General features: G+C 35.6%; 2 protein-coding genes across 2 annotated transcripts; one reads left to right on the forward strand and one right to left on the reverse strand.

Annotated features, from left to right (window-relative positions):
• Window positions 1–1,074: 1,074 nt before the first annotated feature.
• LOC148960349 (N-terminal EF-hand calcium-binding protein 1-like) lies at window positions 1,075–23,805 on the reverse strand. The gene is made up of 14 exons (XM_089114827.1): window positions 23,706–23,805; window positions 22,575–22,599; window positions 16,581–16,689; window positions 15,740–15,765; window positions 14,944–15,041; window positions 14,441–14,497; window positions 13,701–13,780; window positions 12,975–13,078; window positions 12,467–12,555; window positions 11,237–11,284; window positions 10,991–11,100; window positions 10,174–10,251; window positions 9,179–9,270; window positions 1,075–8,864 (listed from the first exon to the last, which is right to left on the reverse strand). The coding sequence occupies exons 1-14, from the start codon at window positions 23,754–23,756 to the stop codon at window positions 8,842–8,844; spliced, it is 990 nt and encodes a 329-aa protein (XP_088970953.1). The 5' UTR covers window positions 23,757–23,805; the 3' UTR covers window positions 1,075–8,841.
• On the forward strand, window positions 19,230–22,019 carry LOC148960350 (uncharacterized). Its single transcript, XM_089114816.1, has 5 exons — window positions 19,230–19,549; window positions 19,711–19,809; window positions 20,250–20,801; window positions 21,236–21,369; window positions 21,512–22,019. The coding sequence occupies exons 1-5, from the start codon at window positions 19,384–19,386 to the stop codon at window positions 21,761–21,763; spliced, it is 1,203 nt and encodes a 400-aa protein (XP_088970942.1). The 5' UTR covers window positions 19,230–19,383; the 3' UTR covers window positions 21,764–22,019.
• Window positions 23,806–24,263: the final 458 nt, after the last annotated feature.

Consider the following 24,263-nt stretch of genomic DNA (forward strand, 5'->3'; position numbering starts at 1 on the left):
AGCTTTTAAATCGGTCATGTTTAGTTTCAATTTTAGTAGCGTTGGTCCCTTTTTATGTTTTATACATTCTTCTATTCCAAAATTGCCTTTTTTAATGAACCTCATCTTTGTTTTATCACAATTCTTAACTTGCTGCTCTATCCTATTTTCCAATCTTTCCTTGATAGACCTGAAATTTGTTTTTCTGAGTATTGTATATTTAGTTCAATCAAGTCATTCATTGTTTCATCATACCAAAAATTTCTCAGGTAAAGGTGCTTTTGTTAAACGTGTTTCTTTCATGTTCATTAGTTTATGTAGGTACAATAGTCTTCTTAGTTTTATTCGATAAATCATTGGCATAGGTCCACGGTTTAAAGATTTCTTGCTCATATTAGTCCATGTTACACACCCTTATAAGATTTTAGGGATAAGTACACTCTCAATCAATTTTATGCTTATTTCCATGCTTTGTTTTTTGAATGCTGGTTGGCTGATTAAGAATTTTATTTCATTAATGATTGCCTTTGCTGAATTTTTCCTGCTATTAATGCATTCCTCTACTGTTCCTCTTCTATTTTCTATATCTCCTAGGTATATTTGCTCACCTCTTTTAGGGTTGCCTCATTTAACTTTAGTTTCTTACCTTGGCCTTTACTCTGTTTGTTTTTAAAATTCATTAACATTCTTTCACTCTTATCAAGGTTAAAGTTTAGTAGATTTTGCTTTTGAAATTCTTCTGCTATGTTCAACATTTGTTGCATTTTCTCTACTGAAATAGATGCAAACATAATATCGTCTTGATACAATGGAGGTGGGATAACCATCAACCACGTAACTATAGGTGTCGGCTAGGGGGGGGGGGCAAACTCGAGCAAGAACCATACCTTAGGGGGGGCAGGCTTTAAAACAAAAAAAAAGATGTATAACAAACAGATATATTTGGGCAAAATCAAGGTAATAGATTCATAAGTATGCCAAATTTTCAAAATATCATTTGGAAAAACTGTAGCCAGAGGGAGCAAGCTGTTGTCAAATTTTTATTTGGGGGGGGGGGGGCACAGCCCCCGTGCCCCCTCCTGCAGCTACGTGGCTGATAACCATCCTTCCATATCGTATTCCTAGTTTTTAATTATAGGTTTCATTCCTTTATCAATGTGATTTGCACATATCGGGGCTGTTAATATAATACCTTGTTTAAGATTCTCGCCTATTTCAATGTCCTGGGTTATTCCACATGGTGTATTTATTTGTACACAGCCTTCTTTGTTCAATTCATAGATGCTTTTTAGGTATTTACCTTTAACTCCACTTTTATATAAATCTAGTAAACATGATTTCAAACATAATTTGTCAAAAGCTTGTGCAATGTTACAAAAGAACAGGAGCTTGGGGCGAGCTACAGGCCCTTCGTGACTGTTCCCGTGCTTCCGTGACAAGGTCAAATTGATCACGCAAGGACCTGATAATTCGAAAGAAGAACGGTATATTCAAGAACCATCGACCCCCGTCGATTCTGCAATAAACCGGTCACCTTAAGTAATAGAGAACAGTTTTTATGAACTTAATTAACCCTTGAAATTTTACATCACGTAATATTAAATCTGGTTTGCGGCGAAGTAGAAATCGAAGTCTGTGTGGCACAAGCTACAAGACATCTAGCTGAGTTGTGAAAAACATCTCACAAAACGTCTTGCAGTAAACCCCTCTAGTTATTTTGCAGTTCTTTTCAGAATTTACTGCTTGAAGAAGATACGATACATTATTCCTAAAGATGGCACTCGTGTGCGTCGGAGCTCGTGGCTAAATATATGGATCTTGGCTAATTGGCAAAAAATACGGTAGTCCGCTGGGTTCATGTACTTTGCAACTTGGAAGCTTGGGGGTCTATTGGCAATAATTGCTAGACACAACTTACTTCCAACAATTACAATGTAAACACTTTGTTAGCCGCTTTAAAAGGAAACCCATTTTATCTTAAAAATCTAACATTGTATATGCACTAGACAAAAAAGGGTGGAACAAAAGTATTATTGTCTTTCTTGACTGTCTCTTATGAACAATTTTCATCTTAAAAACTTGCATCACGAAACAGTCCTAAACCTTGCGTGATCATGCGGCACAAAGCAGTCACGAAACCTCAACTACTACAAACTACACAAGGATCCATGGCATAACAAGTCTGGGCCATGTGAAAAATATTGTAATAACATAATATACGTTATAAGAATGCAGATAAGTCTGCTCAAAGTTGCCTTAGTGCAATTTTGCATTCGAAAAGTAACATAAAATGAGTCACGTTGATTGAATTAATAACCTGGTTGTCTGAAAACGGAGAGCCAATGCTCTGAATTTACCCAACAATTGCTTTATTGAACCCGATTGCACTGGATGCATTTTACATCTTTATACACCAATAACCCATTTTATTGGAGATCGTGCTGATCTCCAAGTTTACCGAAATCACAACTGTAAAAAGTACGAGAAATTCTAGGGGCAAATATTGGAACAGTAAAATTCTATTTGTCTTTCTAGTCAAGCCCCGGTCAAACGAACTGAACATTTTACCTACTCAAAAGAAAGTGAAGAAAAAAACACGCAACATTTGCAAACTTGCTCAGCTCTGCTCAGCGTGCTGCTGAGCGCAAGGTGGTCAAACGAACTGAACATTGCACCCAACAATTCGATGAACTAAGAATGATTAATGTGAGTACCCACGCAATGGGAAATGGAAATTTCGCACAAAACTATTGCAAATCAAAAGGCCTTCTTAATGTTGTCAAAATGGCGAGCTTTCATGACGCAATTAAACGTTTTAGTGAGCACAAAACTCTCAAGGTATATGTGCGAAGCTTGAATTCACTGCGCAAATTAGCAGGCAAATGCGAGTTGAGCAAAGTTCAGTTGGGTTGTCAAACGAAGTGAGCATCGCTCAACAACACCCGAAATGTTTAATGACTCTCTCAACATTTTGAGCAAGGGGAGCAAAGCTGAGCAAGTGGTCAAACGAATTGAACTTTTTTCTGAGCAGGCGTGTTGAGCGTTGCTTAGTAAATGTCCAGTTCGTTTGACCGGGACTTTACTTTACCCATTTTTAATCAAATCATTAAAAGCGGAACATTGCTGCCATTAGAGACAACGTTGGAAGGAGTGGGAGGAGCGCCTTTTTCTCAACTCTACTGATCAACATTTTTTAAAACACTTTATCAAATATTATTCCCTATTTTGCAATCTCTAGGTGGGTGATTTTTTACCTATGATACTTTATCTGTTTAGTGTTTTCGTTTGTGTAGTTATCTAGAAGTCCAGTTTGTGTTGATATCTGGAAAAGTGGCTAAAAAGAGTAGACCACAAGTTCATAGAACGTTTCCCGTGATTTTGCAGACGGCATTGTAGTTGGCATGATCGATTCTGGGTCAATCGTAAAGGGCCACGCATTCAATGGACACACGATCCATAATAGTTTCAGACAGAGCTCCAACGGTTACTGTTAAAACCTTTTGTTTTTCTATGGTTGCAAAATCCCCTTTTCAGACAATAAAAACTGTCGAAAGACAAAACTCTGGTTAAATATTATGTAATAGTTCAACTTTGTTGGCAGCGAGTTTTTGTTCTGAACGCGCACATTTCCCGCAAGCAACTTCGATCAAGAAATAAGCTTCATTGCTGAAAGTTGCTTGAAAATGATAGTATCGGGGATCTCAATATATTCTCAAAGCTTCGACATTGTGGTTTAAATGCAAAAAAACTGAAGAAACTTTAGACTTATGTCAGAAGTTTACATTTGTTTTGTTCTAATCAAGTAGCACATTTATATTGCTGCCATAACATGCAAAGTAGAGAATTTGCAAGAATAGTTTTAAGAAGTTCTTTTACACGGTTGGAATGAAAAAGCAAAACAAGCAAGCACTGTTATCACTAGAAACAAGATAAAATAATATCTTGCTAGAAATAAATCAGTGTAATAATTTTCTTCGCCAAAGAGATGAATCAATAATGATGATGCTATTATAGCTTTCCTTCAATTCCATTTGAATGAAAAATTTGTAAAGCTCGGTCTTAATTCAGTGGCGTAACGCAGTTTATGGCGCCTTAAGGACCCCCGATCAAAAAGGGCCCCAATTTTTTTATACCCATGCTGTCTTAATTTCGTTCTAGTTCACCTAATTTTCAAAACTTTTTCTCCCTAGTTAACGAGAAATGATCTCAAAATTACATTTTGCTATTGTGTTTGAAATGCTCTACAGCGGTGGGTAGGACCTTCTTGTAGTACGTGCACAGGGTCCCAATCTCAGTGTTTTTCCTTAGGCCCCCTGGTGCTTCCTTTATGCAACTGCCAAGATTGTTTTAGGAGCGCCATATCACAAAAAGCAAAGAGCATCTTCGAGGGTAGATCACTAATCAGTGGGGTAGATATGATGTAAATCAACTGCCTCGCCAAAAACCTTTCGCTCCGGAAAAGAAAAATACTTGTTTGGCACAACATTTTCAGCATCTTATTGGTTGGTTAGGAAAAAGACACCTTTTCTCTCCACGATGCATACGTCTAAACGCCGTTAGAGTAATACTTGAAAACGGCCTATCACCCGCAAATATGCGTTACATTTACACACTGCAGTCATATATAGCAGACGTTTAATGATAAATAAAGACTGAACTTCGGGAATCTTTACATTGTTAAAAATCATTCCTTTGCTAAGCGGTTGACCAAAATCGCTTCGCGATCTTTCTTGTTTTGAGAAACTCAAAAGTCTGTTTCCACAATTGGCTATTGGTTTCCATACTTTGGCTTCCATTGATTGAAATCTGTCTTTGGGCATCAATCAAAAAGACGACTCAAAAACAGCTATACTGTTTTACAAATCCATACTGGAAAACATGTATGTTACGCCAAAGATCTTTGGCGTACAACAGCGTTACGTACGCCAAATATTGGCGCATTTCTCCGCCAAAATTTTGGCGTAATTGCTTTGGCGTAGCGTAAATGTGCTATTTTTAACTTGAAGACTTGCTGACGTGTCGTAATATTTAAAATGCTATCTCAAGCTTTCTATACACTGCATGTGCATGACAGGGGTTTCCAACATACGGCCCGCGGGCCAGCTGTGGCCCGCGAGGGCATATGTGGCCCATGCCCGTGCAAAGTCAATAGTTTTATCCCTCGAGTATATTGAGTATATACGTCTATGGTGCTTGAGTATATTTTCATGATTCATTATTAGTATTGTATATCTTCAAACTGTTAGGTATACTTTCTCATTATTAGGCATTCATTCGCATTACTGTAAGCATTTTTATTACGAAGCTGAACAGACGAAGTCAAGCTACAATCTAAGCATACAGAAAAACATTTAAATGACTTTCTTTGCACGTCAACCACAAGTTTAATGTGTGATGTGATTATTCAATGGGCCCGCCTGTGCAGTAAGATTCCGTCAATAACCCATCCAAAAAAAGAGTTGGAAACCCCTGGTGTAGTTATTTCGGGTTCATCTTCTGTTTATACGGAACCTTTTTCAATTAAAAAAACCATGGAAAATCATGGCACTATAACCTCCCTTTGCGCTGAGAGATTTCTGTAGTAATGTTTAAATAAAAAGTATGTTTAATAAACGGCACGACTCGAAACGGCAAAAAACGTTTCACTCTTTAAACAGAAAAATAGAAAACATTGCAGAGGCAAACTGCTCATTTGTTGCTCTTCGAATCCAGCAGCTCCCCCCTCTAACCTAGAAAATTTGGTCCCCCCCCCCTTAGCCTAATAAAGTTGGTCTCTGAGAAAAATGCAAACTGCAATAGGAATATCAAATTCAAGATATGAACAAGCTATTGACAGTTGATGCATTCTAAGCTAATCTATAGGGCGTGGTCGCAAACGTTTTCATCACATATCAAAAGGTCTTTTGGTCCTGATTGATGGCACTTAAAAATAGCATACCTTTCTTAAAATATATTTGCAATAGGATGCGTTTTACCGTAGTCTTAAGGGCGTGGTCTGCAGAATATTTCCCGTGGGTAGACCCCTGGACCAGTACTGTTAGGTTTGACATTTTCGTGGGTAGTCCACTGGGCTAGAACCTCCCAAACCTGGCCTGGCTACCCCATTGATGCCTGTGTACCGTTTTCATTTAAAATGATACAATATTATAGAGTTTAAGGTACGTGAAAACAATACCCTTATAAACAGCACACCCCCGTCAGAGAAATAAACTATCCTCCCGTCATGGTTGCTTAGCGAAGCGTGGCGTGCCCCTCGAATTTAGGCAGGCTGGCAGTAGGAATCGGCAACCAAAACTACTGAGGTAAAACCTATGGCGTGCAAAAAGCGAACTTTCCAGCACGGTAAAAATAATCATCCTTATCGCCGGCTTAATCCAGCATATGTTATTGGTTTTTCTTATCTTTGCTTATTTACTTCTCAACTTCATGACTTACTGAGATTTTTTTCTGTGTTCTTTAGCAATCATCTGGCCCAAATTATAAGGGGAATCGTGGGGCTGTCTTCTGATTTCCATAGTACTACTACAGTTAATGCCACTGGCAAAGTTCTCAGAAAAAAAAACTAAAAAATAGGAGTGGTTCGCTGCATTGTCAGTCTATATTTACTTGAACGCATTTTATTAAAAGTTTGGTGAGGTTTGTGGAAATGAGAAAATCCTTTAGCCATTTGTCAACATAGAGCACGCTTCTGCAATGCATAGCGTATGGTTTGGGATGGTTCGGCAGTATTGACATAAATTTATGGTAAAGGACAAGAAAATAGGTCAAAACGACCAAGAGGAATGTATGTACATAAGTGATGTTTGTTGTGGCATCGCATGGTTCAAATGGCAGCAAAGTTCATTTAAAAAATGTCTAAATTGAGCGCTTTGTCATTTGAACTTTTGCAGCAGGGCACTTAAAATAGAGCCAAATATGAATCATTTTTGACAAAAAAATCTTGAACACTGAAAATATGTGAATATGCAGATTTGTAGGTTCAAATTGTGGAAAAGATGCCACGAGAAAGTATGAAGGTACCCAGTAGTCTCAAAATAGAGACCTGAAACCTCTGGGCAGCGCAAAAAAGACCATAATCTTTTCAAGCGACATTGGGGTCTGTGATACTTTCACCAGAAGTAACAATAGGCGACCCTCTCTTCTAGTTGATTTAAATCTTTTTCGTACGTATCGTGAATTTTGTGCATTCAAACCCAATGAAAGATTTTACTAAGCAGTTATAACTGTGTAATAAATTTTCATATAACAATTAAGATGCCCCAGCATATCTCTGAGTACAGGCCTCATACAAGAATGAACTAGTTTCTATCGCCTAGATTTCAATTTTACCAACCGCAGAGCAGAAATTCAAAGGTCATTAATATTGTGCATTATAACTTTAAATCGCACTCCTTTGCAATAAGCGAGATTTAATTATCAACTGGACATAAAACAGATAGAACAATGCGGAACGGCTACTCAGCTAATACGTTGAGATTACTAATGCAAGTCCATGAGTGGTGTGTTGCAAGGTCCTTCTCGATAGATTAGCGGTGTCACGAATCATTGGGGGATAAATAAGTCGTGTGGGGTAGGATTACATTGCTTCGGTCGTACAGGTCTTCCGTACTGGTATTCTAAACAGTGCATGGTATTCTAAGCATAGAATAGAATATAAAAATCGGTAGCTGATGCGTTAAAGGAAATACACGCCCGTATAGCGATGCCTGTTCTCTTTGGCTATAGAGAAGAGAATGGCTCGCTGGTTAGGCTACCGCGCTACAGACCCAAGGGTCCGTGGTTCGAGTCTCTGACATGACTAAACTTTCACCCAGAGTGTAGGGAGTAGCCAGCTCTCTGTCCTTACAGGCGTAGAAATCACGAGGTGTGGTCATATCAAGAGGAAGGACCAGGACACTGCTCAATAAGCACAGCATCCAGTATCCTAAAAATTACCTTCCGCTGCTAGGTAGCAAATGCAAGTACATAAAATGGTGTAGAGATACATGAAAATGTCAAATCGTTTCATATTCTCACGGTAACCTTTCTGGATGAAAATCGAGAGTTAGTTCACTAAATAGGATTTTACCCTATCATTCGTTAGTTGATTATGTTTGGTGTAAAAAAGATGTTTCACTCTGCAATTGGGTATAAAATATACTATATGGCACAAAGTTGACATTGTTAAGTATGTTAAAAATGGCAAAAATATAGAAAACTGCCTCACTCCAACTCTTCAAGTAAATGTTAACTTTCCATAATCGACGTTAGGGGAAAAGAACCTTTTTTTGGCTGAGGGGGTGGGGAGAGGGGTTATAAGCTCTGATTGCGAACTTTTATTCACGGTTGCGATAAACGGTTTTCCACGATTGTAGATACACCTGTGTACAGTACCCGGCGATTCAAACTTTAATGGGTGCTACTAAAATGCTTTTACTCATCAGCAAGATCAACAAATGTACCGCTGTTTCAAGCGACACAGAACCAAACTAGTGTTTGTTCTCCACATGATTGCAAAAAGAAAGCGGCTTTCCAACAATTGAGAGCAAAGATAAAAACCGAACCATATCAAAACAAATATTTATGCTTATTGTTTTTTCAACAAATTTTTCTTCTTTGCAGAGAAAGAAGGACATTTTACAAACACAAAGCTGCATAGACTAGTTATGTTTACAAATATGCAACGTTGATAAATTCATAATGTTAGATGATGAATTTGTACCAGAGTTTATTATAACTTTTTACAACAGTCATGATATGCTAAGTATGTGTCATTAATCTTAGAAGTATGAAATATTTCTATTAAGACCCCACATATAAAAGTGCAAAATTTTAATACAAATTATTTACCATAAAATGTGCTCATATGTTGTCAGTTGGGATTCACTTTGGTTTTAGCCATGAACCTAAATGCAAGAAAAACAATTATTGATTGTATGAAGCTATTCGAATCAAATATACAGAAACAATTTTAACAAGAAGCTATAATGGAACTGTCATGTTTTAATAAACAAGTTTAACATCATTTTAAATGTTTATTGATAAATATATTTCATGTTTACTGAAATCATCATCATTTTCTGCGTGCTATTCATATAATGAGTTATAACTTCTCCTATGAACTGGCGATTAAATAGAAGTAAACATTTGTGTAAGGAAGTTATCGGGAGCTTATTCTCGACTATAAAAAACAAATGGCTGTATAAAATTAAGTACTTACTGGGTAACTGGAACTTAGTGAATTCTTCGGGTTGAACCAAACAATCAATGGCACTTCGTTGGAATGTTTTTGATAAGTCAGAAACCAGATGCCTGGAAGCAAAGGGATTTTTATAGGAGCCATGGCAAAATGATTTACACTAATCACAAAGCTTAATATAGAAGCATGAATTTGCATTCATTGTATCTAAGCCAAGCAAAGACAGAAAATAGTTTTGATGAAGGCTTTTCATGTAAACCATTTTATGTTATAAATTATGACAAAAAGTATATCTATGATTAAAATTGGTACATATAAAACTATGTTTACTTCAGTACGATAGGTATATACTGATTACTCATAATTTAGGGAGACGTAGATACCATATTGTCTTTTTGCGAAAAAATATATCAATAACTGATTAATCACACTGTGCAGAAGACAAAGGGACATCGAGTTTCTTCGATTGATAAAATAAACTGATGAGATCACTTTTATCTCAATAATATAAAATTACAGGTTGCAAGAAATGAATATGACACAATCTGCACAATTAAGCACTCTTCAGAATGCCACCTCGTGGAGGAAAGACAGTCAACTTGCTACAACAAACAATACACTTTATGGCATCAACACTGTTATGTCCAAATCATACCTTCTAATATGTTAAACTCCTAGGGGCACATTCTCTGAGGCTTTGAAATACTTAGTTTTTACTAAAAAACCTTAGTACTGTCTTTACCTGCCAGTTCCTGGCTAAGCAAATGAACTCCTGTTCTAGTAACAATATACACCTCTAGTGTCTCACTGATTTAAAATTATAAACAAAATTTTGGTCTGCTTATCAGTGCTATAAATCCATATAAAAACTGTAACTTGCTACCTTGTGTATAGACAATATTGTTGGTGACAGAAGGAGATGAAATAAAACGAGAGATAATCTAGAAGCAGTACAAAATGCATAATTTTCGGTAGAATGAACCTTTTTTTGAAAATATATATTTTTGGCAACATACTTGTTTAGCTCTTGTTTGCTATTCCAGATTTCAAAAACCGCAAAACCTTTTGATTCTTTGTCCATTCTTACAGACAGCCTGAAAAAATCAAAATAGTTTTTAATGATGTTTTAGTAGAGAGGGAACCACTATATAAAGTGGCTTGGAAAAAGTAAACATTTTTAGACATACTAAAAGATACCACTCATATTATATAATCAGAAAACCAATAAAAGGTATCAACTAAAATAAGTTCATATCGCAAAGATTGCTGCGGATGAAAACTTTGTAGGCCGTGGAAAATGTTGGGTATGCACAGCAAAGCATTGGTTCTCGACGTTTTGCTCAATATATCCTGTATATGAACTAATAGATAATAAAAAATGGCATGCCTACATTTGCCTGATGATCACACTAAGCATGAAACTCAGAGTAGCAGCTTGAAACCATTCTTTTATATACACCAAAATGATCGCCTAAATTAATGTATTTTTACTGCTGTTTGCTCTTCTTGAATTTCACTCATGAGGCTTGATGCCGTGAAACAAAGAATACGTGTAGATTCAAATAGAAGAAAGGAGAATCGATGCGACAAAAAATGATTTCTCCAGCCTCAATCAGACGGACAATGAAAATATTTGTTGAAGCAGAAATTTATTGTAAAATTAATTGACTGATTATTGGAGTAGTGTGGCATCTGCAATGATATGATAGTTTTTTAAGAAATAACATGCAAACAAAGCACTCATGTAACATAAGTATAAAATTCAAATTCCTGAATTAAGTGCTAAAATTAATAACAACTTACACAATAAAAGTACGAAAATGAATGACATACCCTGAGCAGTTGTCATTTTTTCTAGTTCCAACAACATATTCTCGCAATATTTGCTTAAATTCTTCATATTTTGAGCCATCAATCTCAAATTTATGACAGACAATTTCCAACTAAAAAATTGATTTTCAAAACAATGAGTACCTAACATATCATAGAGAAAGCAAAGAACAACATGACAGCAAAACTTGTAACAGAGATTACATTCGCTTGCAATTTGCACAAAACAATTTACGCTATTTTTCTTACCAAATCATTTTGCGCTGCAATTTCTTCTTCCACAACGTCCAAAGATACCTTGCAAAATAAATTGAATTAAATAAAAAATCGAGAAAAGATGGAAAACAATTCATGACTGGGAAAGTAAATTGCCTTGAAATTTTTTTTAGAAAGTAGTAGAAACGCAATAATTCAGGAAGAAAACTGTGAAACACAAGTTTAAAAATAGAGAAAAGCAAATTGTTGGTGGCAATTTGGGTCAAATATTTTTTCAATAACTTTTTCCCTCAAGCGATGATACCAAATCCCTGACAGCAATACTGGTTATTCAGACAGCATATACGTTCCAGCATAACTCGAGATGTGAATAGAAATTAGCATATCAACATTGCGATTAGGGGCTGCGGAAGCTATACTTTTAACTTGATTCTATTTTTACGATTGTAGTTTTTGAGGTTACGACATAAACGAGGAGGAATTCAAATCTTTCCGAACACCACGGGAAATTTGTTGAGTAATCGAAAGTTTTCTAAAAGGACTGCGTCACGTGCAAGGCTGTGGGACAATGTTGTTGTGCTGACGCTTGTGGATGGATGAATCCATCACAGCAACTGAAGTGACAATTAGTAGGACAGAGAATCGCAGCGCATCGAGAAGATTTTAACTTCTTTTGCTACTAAAAAATCATTTTGTAATTGACAAAGCCGTTTGTACTTCAGTGGGAACACAAAAAGTGAGCGTCCTAACGGGCTGTTTGGCCAAAGAGACAGCACAGAGACATCTGTCTGTTGAACGATTAGTAAACAATGCTGAAAGCGATAGTTTAAGAATAAATCAAACTTGGCAGCATTGCTGTGAGCAACAAGAATTCACGGCCTGCCATTCTGTCAAATTTTTTTACCGTAACTAAGAGCTAACAAAACGGTTTTTTCATCAGCTGATTTTCAGTAGCTAACAATTGATACGCCAAAAATAAGTGTTGCAGTACCTTGCCTTACCCTTCAGATTACTTAATAAATAAAAACAATGTACGAAATAACAAAACTGATAAGAATTGTATGAGGAATTCGTCAAGATGATGAGTATAAGTGTCCTTGTTCACACCACAACCAGATAACGACCATCTAGACAGCATGAGCATTTGCTCTACTTGGGCAACATCTTAGTTCAATCAAAAATTCTAAGTTAGGCACCAAAATTCTTTTTTTGCTGCATATGTCAAAACATCCTCATTTTAGCAAAAATTTCAGATGTTCTCACCTTGTCATCGAATTTTCCAAGCGTTTCCAGTTTATCAATCAACTCGGAAAGGCGATTGACTTCATTTTCGAGGAAGAGGCCAGACGTTCCTACAACAACGTATTAATGACAGTAAGTAAGGAATTATAAGAAAAACCCAACATTAAACAATAAAAAGCAATTAAAACTTGGCTATATACACAAAAAGAAATTGAATCTAGAGGCTGAAGTCATCAAAATATTCTTGCCATAAAGCCTGTATTTAGCAATCTGGACTTGATGAAGGGCACGTCTAATAATTAAAGGCTAAAACATTAGATTGATAATCATAGTTTGGCATTAAAATATTTATAATAGCACGTACACAGAACTGGTATACTTATTTATTTAGGATTAAAATGAAACCTTCTGCAAAAGTATCACACCTAAGCAAATTGGTAAAACAAAGTTACCCTTTACAGACTTCCTAAAAGTAAGATAACTTGCTACATTTCAATGACGAAAAAGACAAATGAGGCTGAAAAGTCACCTGGAAAACTTGTTTGCTGCTGATAACTTGCCATGCGCCTCATTGCTCTACGCTGTTTCACTGAGCTCTGGGTTTGGTCGGTATCAGCAGGTCTTGGAGTAGATCTATGAATAACGAATGAAAAACCATATACATTGATGTCAGACTATGTCAAAATATCACATATATTACAGTATTAATTTAGTGTGCTTGAAATATGCAAACCCTCTTTTTTTCAGCTTTTATTCACAATTGTTTATATACCAGCTCATCCTATCATAGAACACGTCGAAACGCTAGAATAATTTGAAGGGGAGTGGTTTGCAAGGGGAAATATTTTGATCTGCATTTGAATATAATTGCAAAACTATTCTGAGTTATATAAAGATGAAAGAGAAATGTATCAGCAACTTGGAAGAATGAATGAATGAATGAATGAATGAATGAATGAATGAATGAATGAATGGATGAATGAATGAATGAATGAATGAATGAATGAATGAATGAATGAACTGATTGATGAATGAATGAATGATTATAATAATGTACGTATATATACATATACCGTAATTCCTCGAATTGCCCCCCCCCCGCAAAAAAGCCATCCCCCCGTATAACCCCCTCTCGAACAAGCCCCCATCCAAAAATATCAAAAATAAATAAGCCCCCAGGGAGCTAATTCGAGGACTTACGGTAGTGAAAAAACAGGTTTGCAGCAAAAATTAAGTCAACTTATATGATATTAACCTGTTCTTCCTTTCATCATCATCCATACTCTCTGAAGCAGTTTCCAAGTGATGTTGAATAAATCCAAACATTCTTAGCACCTATATCATGCAAAAACATTCTTAGCACCTGTATCAATTTTATCACAGTGCACCGATAATGTATTAAACATCTTTTAAGTCAATCGTAAAGGCAAATACACTGTTCAATACAAGATGCTAAATCATTAAAAAAGATGTTTTTTTGAAAAAGATTGTTTGAAGATCTTTAATAATGATGACAATGTTGTTTGAAGATGATGACAAGAGTTAAAAGTAAAGACATTTTGACTTCTTTCAAAGATACTTTTATGCAATGTCGTAACGGAGGTATATGGAGCCTTAGGGAAAAAGATATAGAGCTCCTCTTTACGGATGGCAAGGACGTCCCCTTTAATGTTGTAGAGCATGTCCAACACAATAGCAAGACATAAAAATGACAATTTTTCTCGTTGCCTAAGGTAAGGGGAATCTCCTTCTAGAGTTTATTGAACTCGAGCGAAGATGGATGTAAAATCACTTACGGCCCTAGACGGCGTTACGCCACGGCATTCAAGGAGAACATTGATATGTCCTGATATTTTATGTAAAAACTTAAAAGGAAAAGTTAGTGTATCAGATAAGTGAGTTAATAAACATAGGATAGTTTTAAGGGAAAGATCACATACAATTGGATTAGAATCTCTGATAACGGTAGAAAAGAGGCGTCTTATTAGTGAATACCTCGCGCAAGAGAAATCGAGTTGCAAACTTTTCTGTTTCCGAGCTTGATGGATATTTCTGCAAAAGAAAACAAAAGAAATTTGAAGATTTATTTGATAATATACAGGCATGCATCTAGAAACAAAGAAGTAGCCACGCAAGAAGATCACAAGAAAAAGGTTGCCTAGATTATCATCATGTCCGATGCAAAAGCATTCATCCGTCACTCAAGGTCGAAACAACTGTTATGTGATGAGAAAAACTAACTGAAGAAGCTAAGTGTCGTAAACTAATAAGAAAGAGTGTGTTTTTGATACGATCGTGTCTGGAACCCTAACTACACTTTATTATGGTTGTGTCAATGGCTGCCGACACAATCCACACCCCTCTTCTACTGAAAGAGTCCACCCACCACCCAACACTAAAGATGTGGAGCTAGTAGGCCCTTAAGGCCACCCAAGATACGACGTCTTAGGATCTCTGAGCAATGGCGTTTGCAGCAAATGTAGAACTTTAAAACTAACCTCATGGCAGCTTTTCAGTGCTAGGGTGACAGAAGCACCAATAATGTCCAAGGTTCCAAAAATCTCCGAAAAAGGTCCAAGATGTTTAGTGAAGAATTCTGTGAACAAATCACATAATCAATTCAACCTTTTTATATAGTCAGTTATAGCCAAAAAAATTGACAGAATGGATTGTGAAAAACCTCTGTCTTGTGGAAGTGAAGACAGACAGCTAGAATTTGTCGGTAAATTTTAAAGCATTTAAAAACCAAATGCCTATTTTCTTTGTACTGAAAACTAATATTATTTAAGTAGCATTTAATTAAAAGAATATAAAGACTTGCTTGTGTATGAAACAAATCTAAATCTTTGCTTGCTACTTTTTTTTTATTCGCTCAAAAAAAATCGTTACAGAACTTTATTAAAACAAAACTAAACTGATAGGACTAACATTTCTCTGTGAGAAGATTATAGAGAATTCAATATCTTTTAACCTTGGCATAATCACTGATAAATATGAATATTAATCCCCCCCCCCCCCCTCCCTATCATTTCAGAAAATAGGCTAGCGACAAACAATTACATTACTTTTGTTGTTGGACAAAGCACCTAGACGATGATTGTAGCTTTTATAGCAAAGAAGTAAACCTTGAAGGCATCGAACTCGATCGTTTTACAAATCGAACAGCCGTAAGATATTCAGATAAGTGCAATAAACCAGGAACGAATTAGAAATCAGGACCTTAGCAATGCAAATGCTAAGAAAATTTGACAAAATAATTCTAACAAACATCTTAAAATCAAAGAATACACTCACCAAAGAGCTCGCCAACATCCAAGTTACTGAAAAAAATTATAAAAATGGATAAGATATTTTGAAACAAAAAGACAATTGAGTCATTAAAATACTTTCAACAAGGTAAATATACAATAATGGCATTTTCAGTTGTTATAATTTTTCAGAAAATCCAAAAGGTCAAATATTCCAAATAACAAGGGCTTGTTACATATTACAGGTTGCAAATTTTACCCTTTACTGATTAGAATTCTTGATCAGCAAAATAAAAGTTCTTGATCTCACAATTTTTTGTAAGATTTATGACCTTGTTTTGCAGTTGAGCGAGTCTTTTTCTTTTCTATCTTCTTTATTTTTTGTTTTTTCTTTATTTTTCTATACTTTTTCATCCCTTTAATTTCTTCCCTTGTTTTTCTTTCAGTTGTTACTTAGATTTGTTGTCTTAAAGTTTTTTTTCAATCTAATTCTAGTTAAACGTAAATTTCTAAGCGTGGGCTCTTAGCTCGATAGCTCTCTTATCAGTTTTTTCTAGGTGTTCCAAGTAGCCATTAATTATATTCATATTTTATATTAAATTTCTTCTTATTCGATATAAATCAATTCTATTTTTCATAGTGTTTAATGTTGTAATTTTTGATAACGTTTGTTGATATCATAAATGGTACATTGTAATTAATGGTTGCTTGAATGAAGCTTGATTGATTGATTGATTTATTGATTGATTGATTGTGTGGTTGATTCATTGGTTGATTGATTGTAATGAAGTGACTGATTGAACCATCTTCAACAGACACTTATTACCAGCAAAAATACCATTAAAAATGAAATGGCAGCTATATATGGTGAAAAGGAAAACAATTACCCTGTATTGTGTGTATCAATTTCTTTGAAGAGCCGCTTCAAATCTTCGTCTGAAGATACCCCATCACTGAAAAATGCTTTGAATTCTTCCCAAGATAAAGCTCCGTCGTCTAAATAATTTAACAAAACTTTATAAGGATTTCAATGGATACAAAAGGACTATCGCTACATTAATCTCAATACATAATTGATCATGATAAATTCAACTGATTGATAATTGATCATGATGAAATGTCAGAAATTGCAGCGAGCTTTCACTTTCGCTACATTTTAAAAAATGCTATATTTAAAGCCCTATGTTTGTTGGGACTTATAATGTGCTATGTCTCCGCTTTTTCTTGCAATACACCAATTCGACTTACGACCTCGTTTTGGAAATTTCTCCAAACTTAATTATACGACTTTTTTAAGCTCAGATTTGGTTTTATCGCCATAATTTTAGGCGGGATACCATTTTTCATATTGTTTGAGCTGGTATTTTAGATTTTACCGAGAAATGAAGTTTGAAAACTTGTAAGGGATTTGACCGCAAAAATCTTTTCGGGGGGAAACTTTACCCCCCTAGTTGCCAATCACGGTCAAATCCCTTATAAAATTTTTATCTTTATGTCGTCATAAAATCAATATCGTCAGCAATATCATAATGAAAACTTACAAGTAGACTAAAATAATTGCTGTCAATCCGAATCTGAGGTCAAAAACTTTGTACAAAAGAATTTTAAGAATTTTTCAAAATGAGGCCGTAAGTCGAATTGGTGTATTGCATTGTGACAATGGGCAGAAAAAAGCATAGAAATTAGACTTCGAGACACCGAGACATTCAATGCAAGATATTGACAGAGTGGTATTACGTTACCTTGCATAGAATACCAAATATACCAGGACCCGTGAAATAATTATTTGAATGCACATTTATCTTTCTCACGCTTTTCTTTCACACATTTCTCATATAAATCTTTTTACCCAAATGATTATGTTTTCTTACTTCACATTCTCAGTATTCATTCGGAAGTTTGGTACTCTGAGGAATGACTGGCGAAAAGCGCAATAAAAGACCTAAACTTTGCAAAGTTTGCTTTTTATGGTGATTTTAAAGTTATTGAATATTTGAGTCAGAGTGTAGGAACTGTTTGAGACATAAAATTTCCGACAAAGGATTATTTAGATCCCCAAAATTTGACTAGTGAGTTTTGGACCATAGAAATCCTATATAAATATTTGCATCGCTAAAATGGTCGAAGTGGGTATTTTTTCCATGATTTCGTATCCTTGATTGTGAAGGATAGAACTTTATCGCGTCACACCCCTCCCCAAGAATTGAACTTATTAAACATACGGTTAATCAAAGTCAGACGAATTAGAATTCGAAAAATCTAAAGAAATGTTGAAGACTGCCCCGTTTTCACATTTCTTTGCAACAAACCAGACTCTTCTATCAAATTCACAAAAAATAGCCAACGCCGAGTGGAAATGTGCACTCTCCTATTATCCTTTTTCTCTCCCCATCTCCCTCCCCAAAAGCCTCTGTGGAGGAGAGTGGCAAGGTTGGGAATTCCCTGAGTGAATTAATGGCAATAATTCGAAATTTGGGTGAAAAATTACATACTATATTGCACATACTATATTGCACATACTATATTGCACATTCATCATGACATTCATCATGACATTCATATATTTCATCATGTTGCTAAAGACTTTGCAAATTTAGCAAAATTGCCGCATGCTACATCACTTTGATCGCTGACTAGAAACTTCGCTGGTTGCTCATCGTTTACTTTGTGGGTGACAAATACAACCGGGCATTACATTGAATATTTTATAAACTTTATGAACATTTCATTTCTATCCATGTTAATTGAAGAATATAATTCGCTGTTTCTATAGAAATAAAAGATACGCTAGCTAGCAAAATTTTTAAGGAACATCCCAACTTTAGAACTTGTTATCAAATAATGGAAGCGCTAAGAAAAGGACCTAGACTTGAGAAGAACCCAGGGACCGTAGAAGCGGGTTAAGGGGTTTAGCCCCTCTTATAGTTTCCAAAATTTTCTCAAACCATGCAAAAATTACCTTACTTTTAGTTTTAAGCATGTTTTGCCCCCAACCACACCCCTACTTAAAATACTGTTTAGTACCTTAAATCCATAATATGTTTCTTGTACTTGGAAGGTCCTTGTCCTCACAAACACTTAATGAAGCTTCGATAATTCGACTGCCTTAATTCGAGCAATTTTTTTCCTTCATGGTTCGTCCTGTTTTAAGCCAAGTTTTTAAATCAGTCTTTCGAATTTTATTTCTAAGGCACTGTTAACATTTGCTTTACTTGCATCCCCACTGTAAAAAAGCTTCAATAACACGAAAATAATCCCACAACAAGCGTCCCCCCGAAAAAGTTACACAAAACACCGCAAGGTTGTGAAAAATTGAGACTACAGGGTATTCGAGAAGGTCTATTCACAACAAAAAATGCATCATCATGTGAGAAAAGCAGTATACTTTGATTTCGTCATATTCCTCAATACATCGAGAAAATGGAAACATTGCGTAATGCTATCTCATCATGAAAACGGCCGACCAGCAGATTCGTTTCTAATAATAGCAAATTACGTCATTCAAGTAAACTACGCATGCTCATAAATACCAAAACAAAGGTTTCATCGATGGAATGGCCTAGATGCAGTGTCACGGTGAAAGGGGCAGTTTCAAAATAAATAAATCAGCGAAAATTTTCAAGCAGCAACATTCACTTTCAGTGAGAGCTGGCAAGACGTTGAAACTATACACAGAAGAGAAAATCTACTATGGCTGTTTCTGTCAAGGCATACTTGAACTTTGAGCATCCAAATCAAGAGATTCGAAGATTTTCGATCTCGGAAGATGTTAGCAGCAGCTTTGAATATTTGACACAGAAAATTCGCCATGTGTATCCATCACTGTTAAGAAAAGACTTCACATTGTACTGGAGAGGTAAGAGAACCCGATTTTTTTACACTCGAAATATTCAAATCGGCGAAGGCTGTTTTTTCTGTCTTGGTTTGACCTTGCATATATACAGCCACTCTGACTGCCCCAACTTTCATCTTTAAATGTACTTTAACAGTGGCTGTAATTTTGTTGTGCCTTTTCAGACGAAGATCAAGAGTTTGTGGCATTTTCCAGTGACGAAGAGCTTGTGATTGCTCTTGGGAGCTCTCGTGAAGATGGTAGCTTCAAGGTTTTCATCGAAGGTTCGTTAAGCATTTTTTGTTATACCAGCGTAAACATGATTGCGAATTTAATAAAACAAATAAGCTTTTCCCCTTTTAATTCTATCTACAGACACATGGTTGTAGACTTTAAACGATGTTATTTCGTTGCCCTTAAAATACATTATTTTTTATTGTAATTAGCTTAATGGCTATGTTTTCCTTGATACCATTTCAATGAGAAAGTATACTTGGGCATTTGAATATCAGTTCATTCAGAAAAGCGTTTTTTAACGAGGGTTTAGTAAAATTGATAGTAGTATTTGTAAATTTTTCAAGGTACATAATCATTTCGTATCAATTTTCAGTCTATAAGTGGTAATTGCAGTCATTTGATTGCAAAATCTCCCCTAGTTGTGATATAATGGCAATCCTAAAAATATTCTAGTTGCCTAAAAAAAGTTTCCCTTCATTTTTTGCAGAAAAGGTTAAAGGAGATTCAACTGACGGTTTGACTGGGGATGCAAAAACAAAGCATCCTGGTGTCATTTGTGATGTTTGTGATAAGGAGATAGTTGGAACACGTTTTAAATGCTTGTCATGCCCAGACTATGACCTTTGCAGTGGCTGTGAGGGTAAAGGATTCCATCCAGAGCATGAAATGCTACGTATCCGTACACCACAGAGACACCCTTGGCAAGGATTTTGGCACATGATGTTTGCCCCTCGAGGTGGTCACCATAGAGGCAGAGGCTGTCATAGCCGAGGAAGGCCAGACCCAAGGCCATATTGTCATCCACCTCCACATCATTTTGGTCCTCGAGGAAGTGGTGGTTGCAGACGTGGTTTTGGAGGTCCATTTGGTCCCCCATTTGGTACATTCCCTGAATGCCCTAAAAAGGCCAAGGGTGAACAGAAAGCAAGTGAAGCAAGCCAACAAGAGCCTGCCGACAATGGCCAAAACCAAGGCTACCCTTCCTTTCAGGAAGTCTTTGATGATGTGTCACAAGTAGTGAGACAGTTCATGGATCCAGGTACCAAATTACAGTTAAATTTCATATTTTCACTTTTTGCATTGCAGGCAATGATGTAAGCACTTAATCTAAAATTTTATTTGAAAGAGATGTCTTAAAGATTTGATGGGTTCATTTTACATCAATAAGTCTTGAAGATTCTCAAATTCCAACACTCTGCTTTTGGATTGATCTCAAGACTTAAATTTCTTCTTAAACATAAACAGCTTAGAAATCATGGCATATTTGAAACATCAATGCCTAATGCAATTTATGAGAAGAAGTAAACAAGATAAAAATTTAAAATGAAATATAATCTTAGTCAGTAATGAAAACCTTGTGAGTTTGCCTTTAGCTTTGTTGCTTTAAAATATTGAAACACAGTTAACACAGTGAGTAAATGGTAGCTTGTGAATCTAGTTCAAGATAATGAAGGATTAAATTCCTTCTTATAGAAAATTATGCAACATGGGATCGTGAGCAGCCACCTTGTGACCCTGAAAAATCAGCTGAAAAGGAGACTGCAGAAGGCAAGGAACAGCCAGGGGAAAGTGATGAAGAGAAGAAAGATGCAGATGATACTCCAATGGTAAATTTCATCCCAGTCTTTTGAAAATATATTATGATCTACACTTGCATGTTACATCTCTTATGAATAACTTGTAGACAATTTCTGCAAGCAATATCTATTTGTAAACTTTAAATCCACTAATTTTACCTCTTTTTTGCAGCAAACTGAATCATTTGTTGTTTTGAACAAAGAGAGTGATGCAGAAAAAGAAGCAGATAAACAAAAAAGTGAAGAGAATGTGTCCCAAAGACGTGCTGAAGTAGAAGAGTTTGAAAGAAGGCTCAATGAAGCTATTTCTCAGATGGAAACAATGGGATTTAACAATGAAAATGGATGGCTTGGACAATTGCTCATTGCCAAAGATTTTGATATTGGAAGAGTTATTGATACATTGCAGTCAAAACAGAACTAATGGGCATTGGACCCTCAAATTATTTGCATGCCTACTATTATTATAACAGACAAATTTATATATGCTTAAAATTACATAACAAAAAAGATTGAGTATCTGTTGATGTAGCACTTGTAAGTTGATGTTATCTTGAGAGATGTAAAAGTCTTGATAGAATAAAACGTAATGTACTTAGATATTTGTTTTTGATCACTAGTTTGAAAATTTGCAACATTGTTAAAAAAATTTTTTTTTGAGTTTTCATCTCAGTTGACAAGCAAATCTCTGCACAATCTTACCTGAGAAGTTGCTAGCTGGCATATTTCAACAAGACAAATGACAGGTTGACACAGAAAAGCTTTAAAATACATTACTTTTTGACTTACAATATCTCAAGAAACAACAATATCTCACAGCATAAATGGTAGGAAGAAATATGTAATATGTCTGTAGGTTGGCTTGATTTACAAATTGCTCATTAAAAGCAAATTTACAAATGTCTAGAAGTCTTTTTTATGTTAAAACATATTTTGATGAATATTTGGCATCCATAGATTCCACCTATGCATTATGTTATGCTATCAATTCATGAATTACAGTGCTGATTATCACAAAGTTCAAAAAAGCTGTTATAAAAGGATTATAACTATAATTTTTGTGCCTTTAGTCTTTGATATAGAAAACAAATTGTTGAACTGTGAACAGACAGTTTTGATTAAGATCTCCCCCCCCCCCCAGGTTTAATATCTATATCTCTACTTTTAATAGCATGTTCCCCTATATGAATGAGAAAGTGGGCATTTATTTATCCATAATTTCATAATATGCTCACCATTCTTGTCAGCTCTTCTGAAAACCTGCAACAAAAATCAAAATTAAAGGTTTTTCCAAGAATGGCCTGTATCTTGTCTTTTCAAAAAGTGTGGCTTCAACTTGAGGGTGGGCGATGTTCACTCAAGATATATTTGATTTGAAAGAGTAAGAATACTTCAAGAATATATTCAGGCTCATGACAGAAATTTTTTAAGAACATTGAGGCTGGAATTCTTATTCTTATCTAGTTTGCAGAGTATGGTCATTTTTGACAAGATCTTGGGCATCCCAACAGCCCTGCAACTCAGGTTGCAAATACGCAATTATTAACAAAAAACGCTAGATGTGCCAAAACTATGAACTTTTTCAGATTTGAACTGAATAAAGCTAGTTTTTAGGTGCACTATCAACAAAACTATGTTTGCATCTTGGATGCACCATCACCATGCTTCATATCCGGGTTTCTTATAAAAAAACTGTAATGCATCCATCAGTCTCAGTTCTAACAAATTTTCTCTTTCAAGTTTCTAACTAGTTTCTCTGTTGTTTTTGGAAGAAATTTTGATTATATGTCATTGCTTGTTTTATGCTGAAAAAAATTTTGAGTTTGAGCCAATTAGTCGCATTTGAACAAAGATCCAAACAGAAAAGCTAGGCAGGTTTTCCATTTACAAAACAGTAATAAAAATAAGCCTCTATAACTATAACTATAACTGTGCTAAAGGCTAGGAGCCTGTCACAGATCTTTGGGGTGACATCACCCTAGACAGAACATTGTACTAACATACCACTCATGTCAAGCCAAACTCTAAATAATAACAAGTTTGTTCCCTCCATAAATAAGTCCCCAGAACTTGAAATCGACGAGCCATGCTTGTTTTTCATTGAAGTTATGTACAAAGAATCTAAAGACATCTGTCTTTATGGATATAAGGCTAGATAAATTCCACCCCAATTAATAGAGAGCTGTAGGAATGTTATAGCCGCTGTTTGTATTTTCAAACTCCCATGCCTAGTTATTAGAAATTCTTCAACAGACAGTTGCATGTCCCTTACCTTACCGCTTCAACTAAAAACTATAAAAATTGGTAGCTAATTTTGATATTCTTGCTTCTAACATATTCAAATGGAAAGACCTAAATATACATACATCTTGGAAAATGTTTCGCTTGTCCGCACCTCCTTCCTGTCTTGCTGCCATTTTCTGTGGTAACCGAACTAAAAGACCAAGTTGAGCACAACTACAGCAACAATTTCCTGCTTTGAGCTTTGAGGGGATTACCACGCCCACAGAAATGGTTTATTTTAGCATTCAGTTTCCTATAAAAGTACGTCCTTATATACCGGCTTTCACTGTACCGTATAACTTCAAACTGTACCGTATAACTTCAAGGGCGTTTATTTGGTTGGAGATAGTATTTAGACTAAAAAGAGCGGACCTTTATATACGAACTTTCAAGAAGGGTACCAGTAAAATAATACATAACTAACATAGTTGATTTTTGCTTACAATTTGTTGCATTTTTGAGAATAAAGACAGTATCAGACTTTAGAATAAAGAGCCCTTGATTGCAAGTGAGCGGGTTGGCTGGGCATGAATTAAAATAGCATCTTTTACTATTTAGCCACTGCACACAGAAGGATGTTTCAAACAAATTGGAACATCGAAGACTGACCTGGTCAAGTATTCATTAAGTTTTCTATTTGG

Source organism: Rhopilema esculentum, chromosome 4 (assembly GCF_057945365.1).
Source record: "Rhopilema esculentum isolate cy_ngs chromosome 4, ASM5794536v1, whole genome shotgun sequence".
NCBI classification, from domain to species: domain Eukaryota; kingdom Metazoa; phylum Cnidaria; class Scyphozoa; order Rhizostomeae; family Rhizostomatidae; genus Rhopilema; species Rhopilema esculentum.

Excerpts from the sequence above, each read along its gene's own strand:
- LOC148960350 (XM_089114816.1), top strand. The coding sequence starts at position 19,384 with ATGGCTGTTTCTGTCAAGGCATACTTGAACTTTGAGCATCCAAATCAA. Across the intron at positions 19,550-19,710 it reads CTTCACATTGTACTGGAGAG|ACGAAGATCAAGAGTTTGTG; the intron begins GTAAGAGAACCC and ends GTGCCTTTTCAG. Across the intron at positions 20,802-21,235 it reads GAGACAGTTCATGGATCCAG|AAAATTATGCAACATGGGAT; the intron begins GTACCAAATTAC and ends TCCTTCTTATAG.
- LOC148960349 (XM_089114827.1), bottom strand. The coding sequence starts at position 23,756 with ATGGCAGCAAGACAGGAAGGAGGTGCGGACAAGCGAAACATTTTCCAA. Across the intron at positions 22,600-23,705 it reads AGCGAAACATTTTCCAAGAT|GTTTTCAGAAGAGCTGACAA; the intron begins GTATGTATATTT and ends TTTTTGTTGCAG. Across the intron at positions 15,042-15,739 it reads GGATGTTGGCGAGCTCTTTG|AATTCTTCACTAAACATCTT; the intron begins GTGAGTGTATTC and ends ATTTGTTCACAG.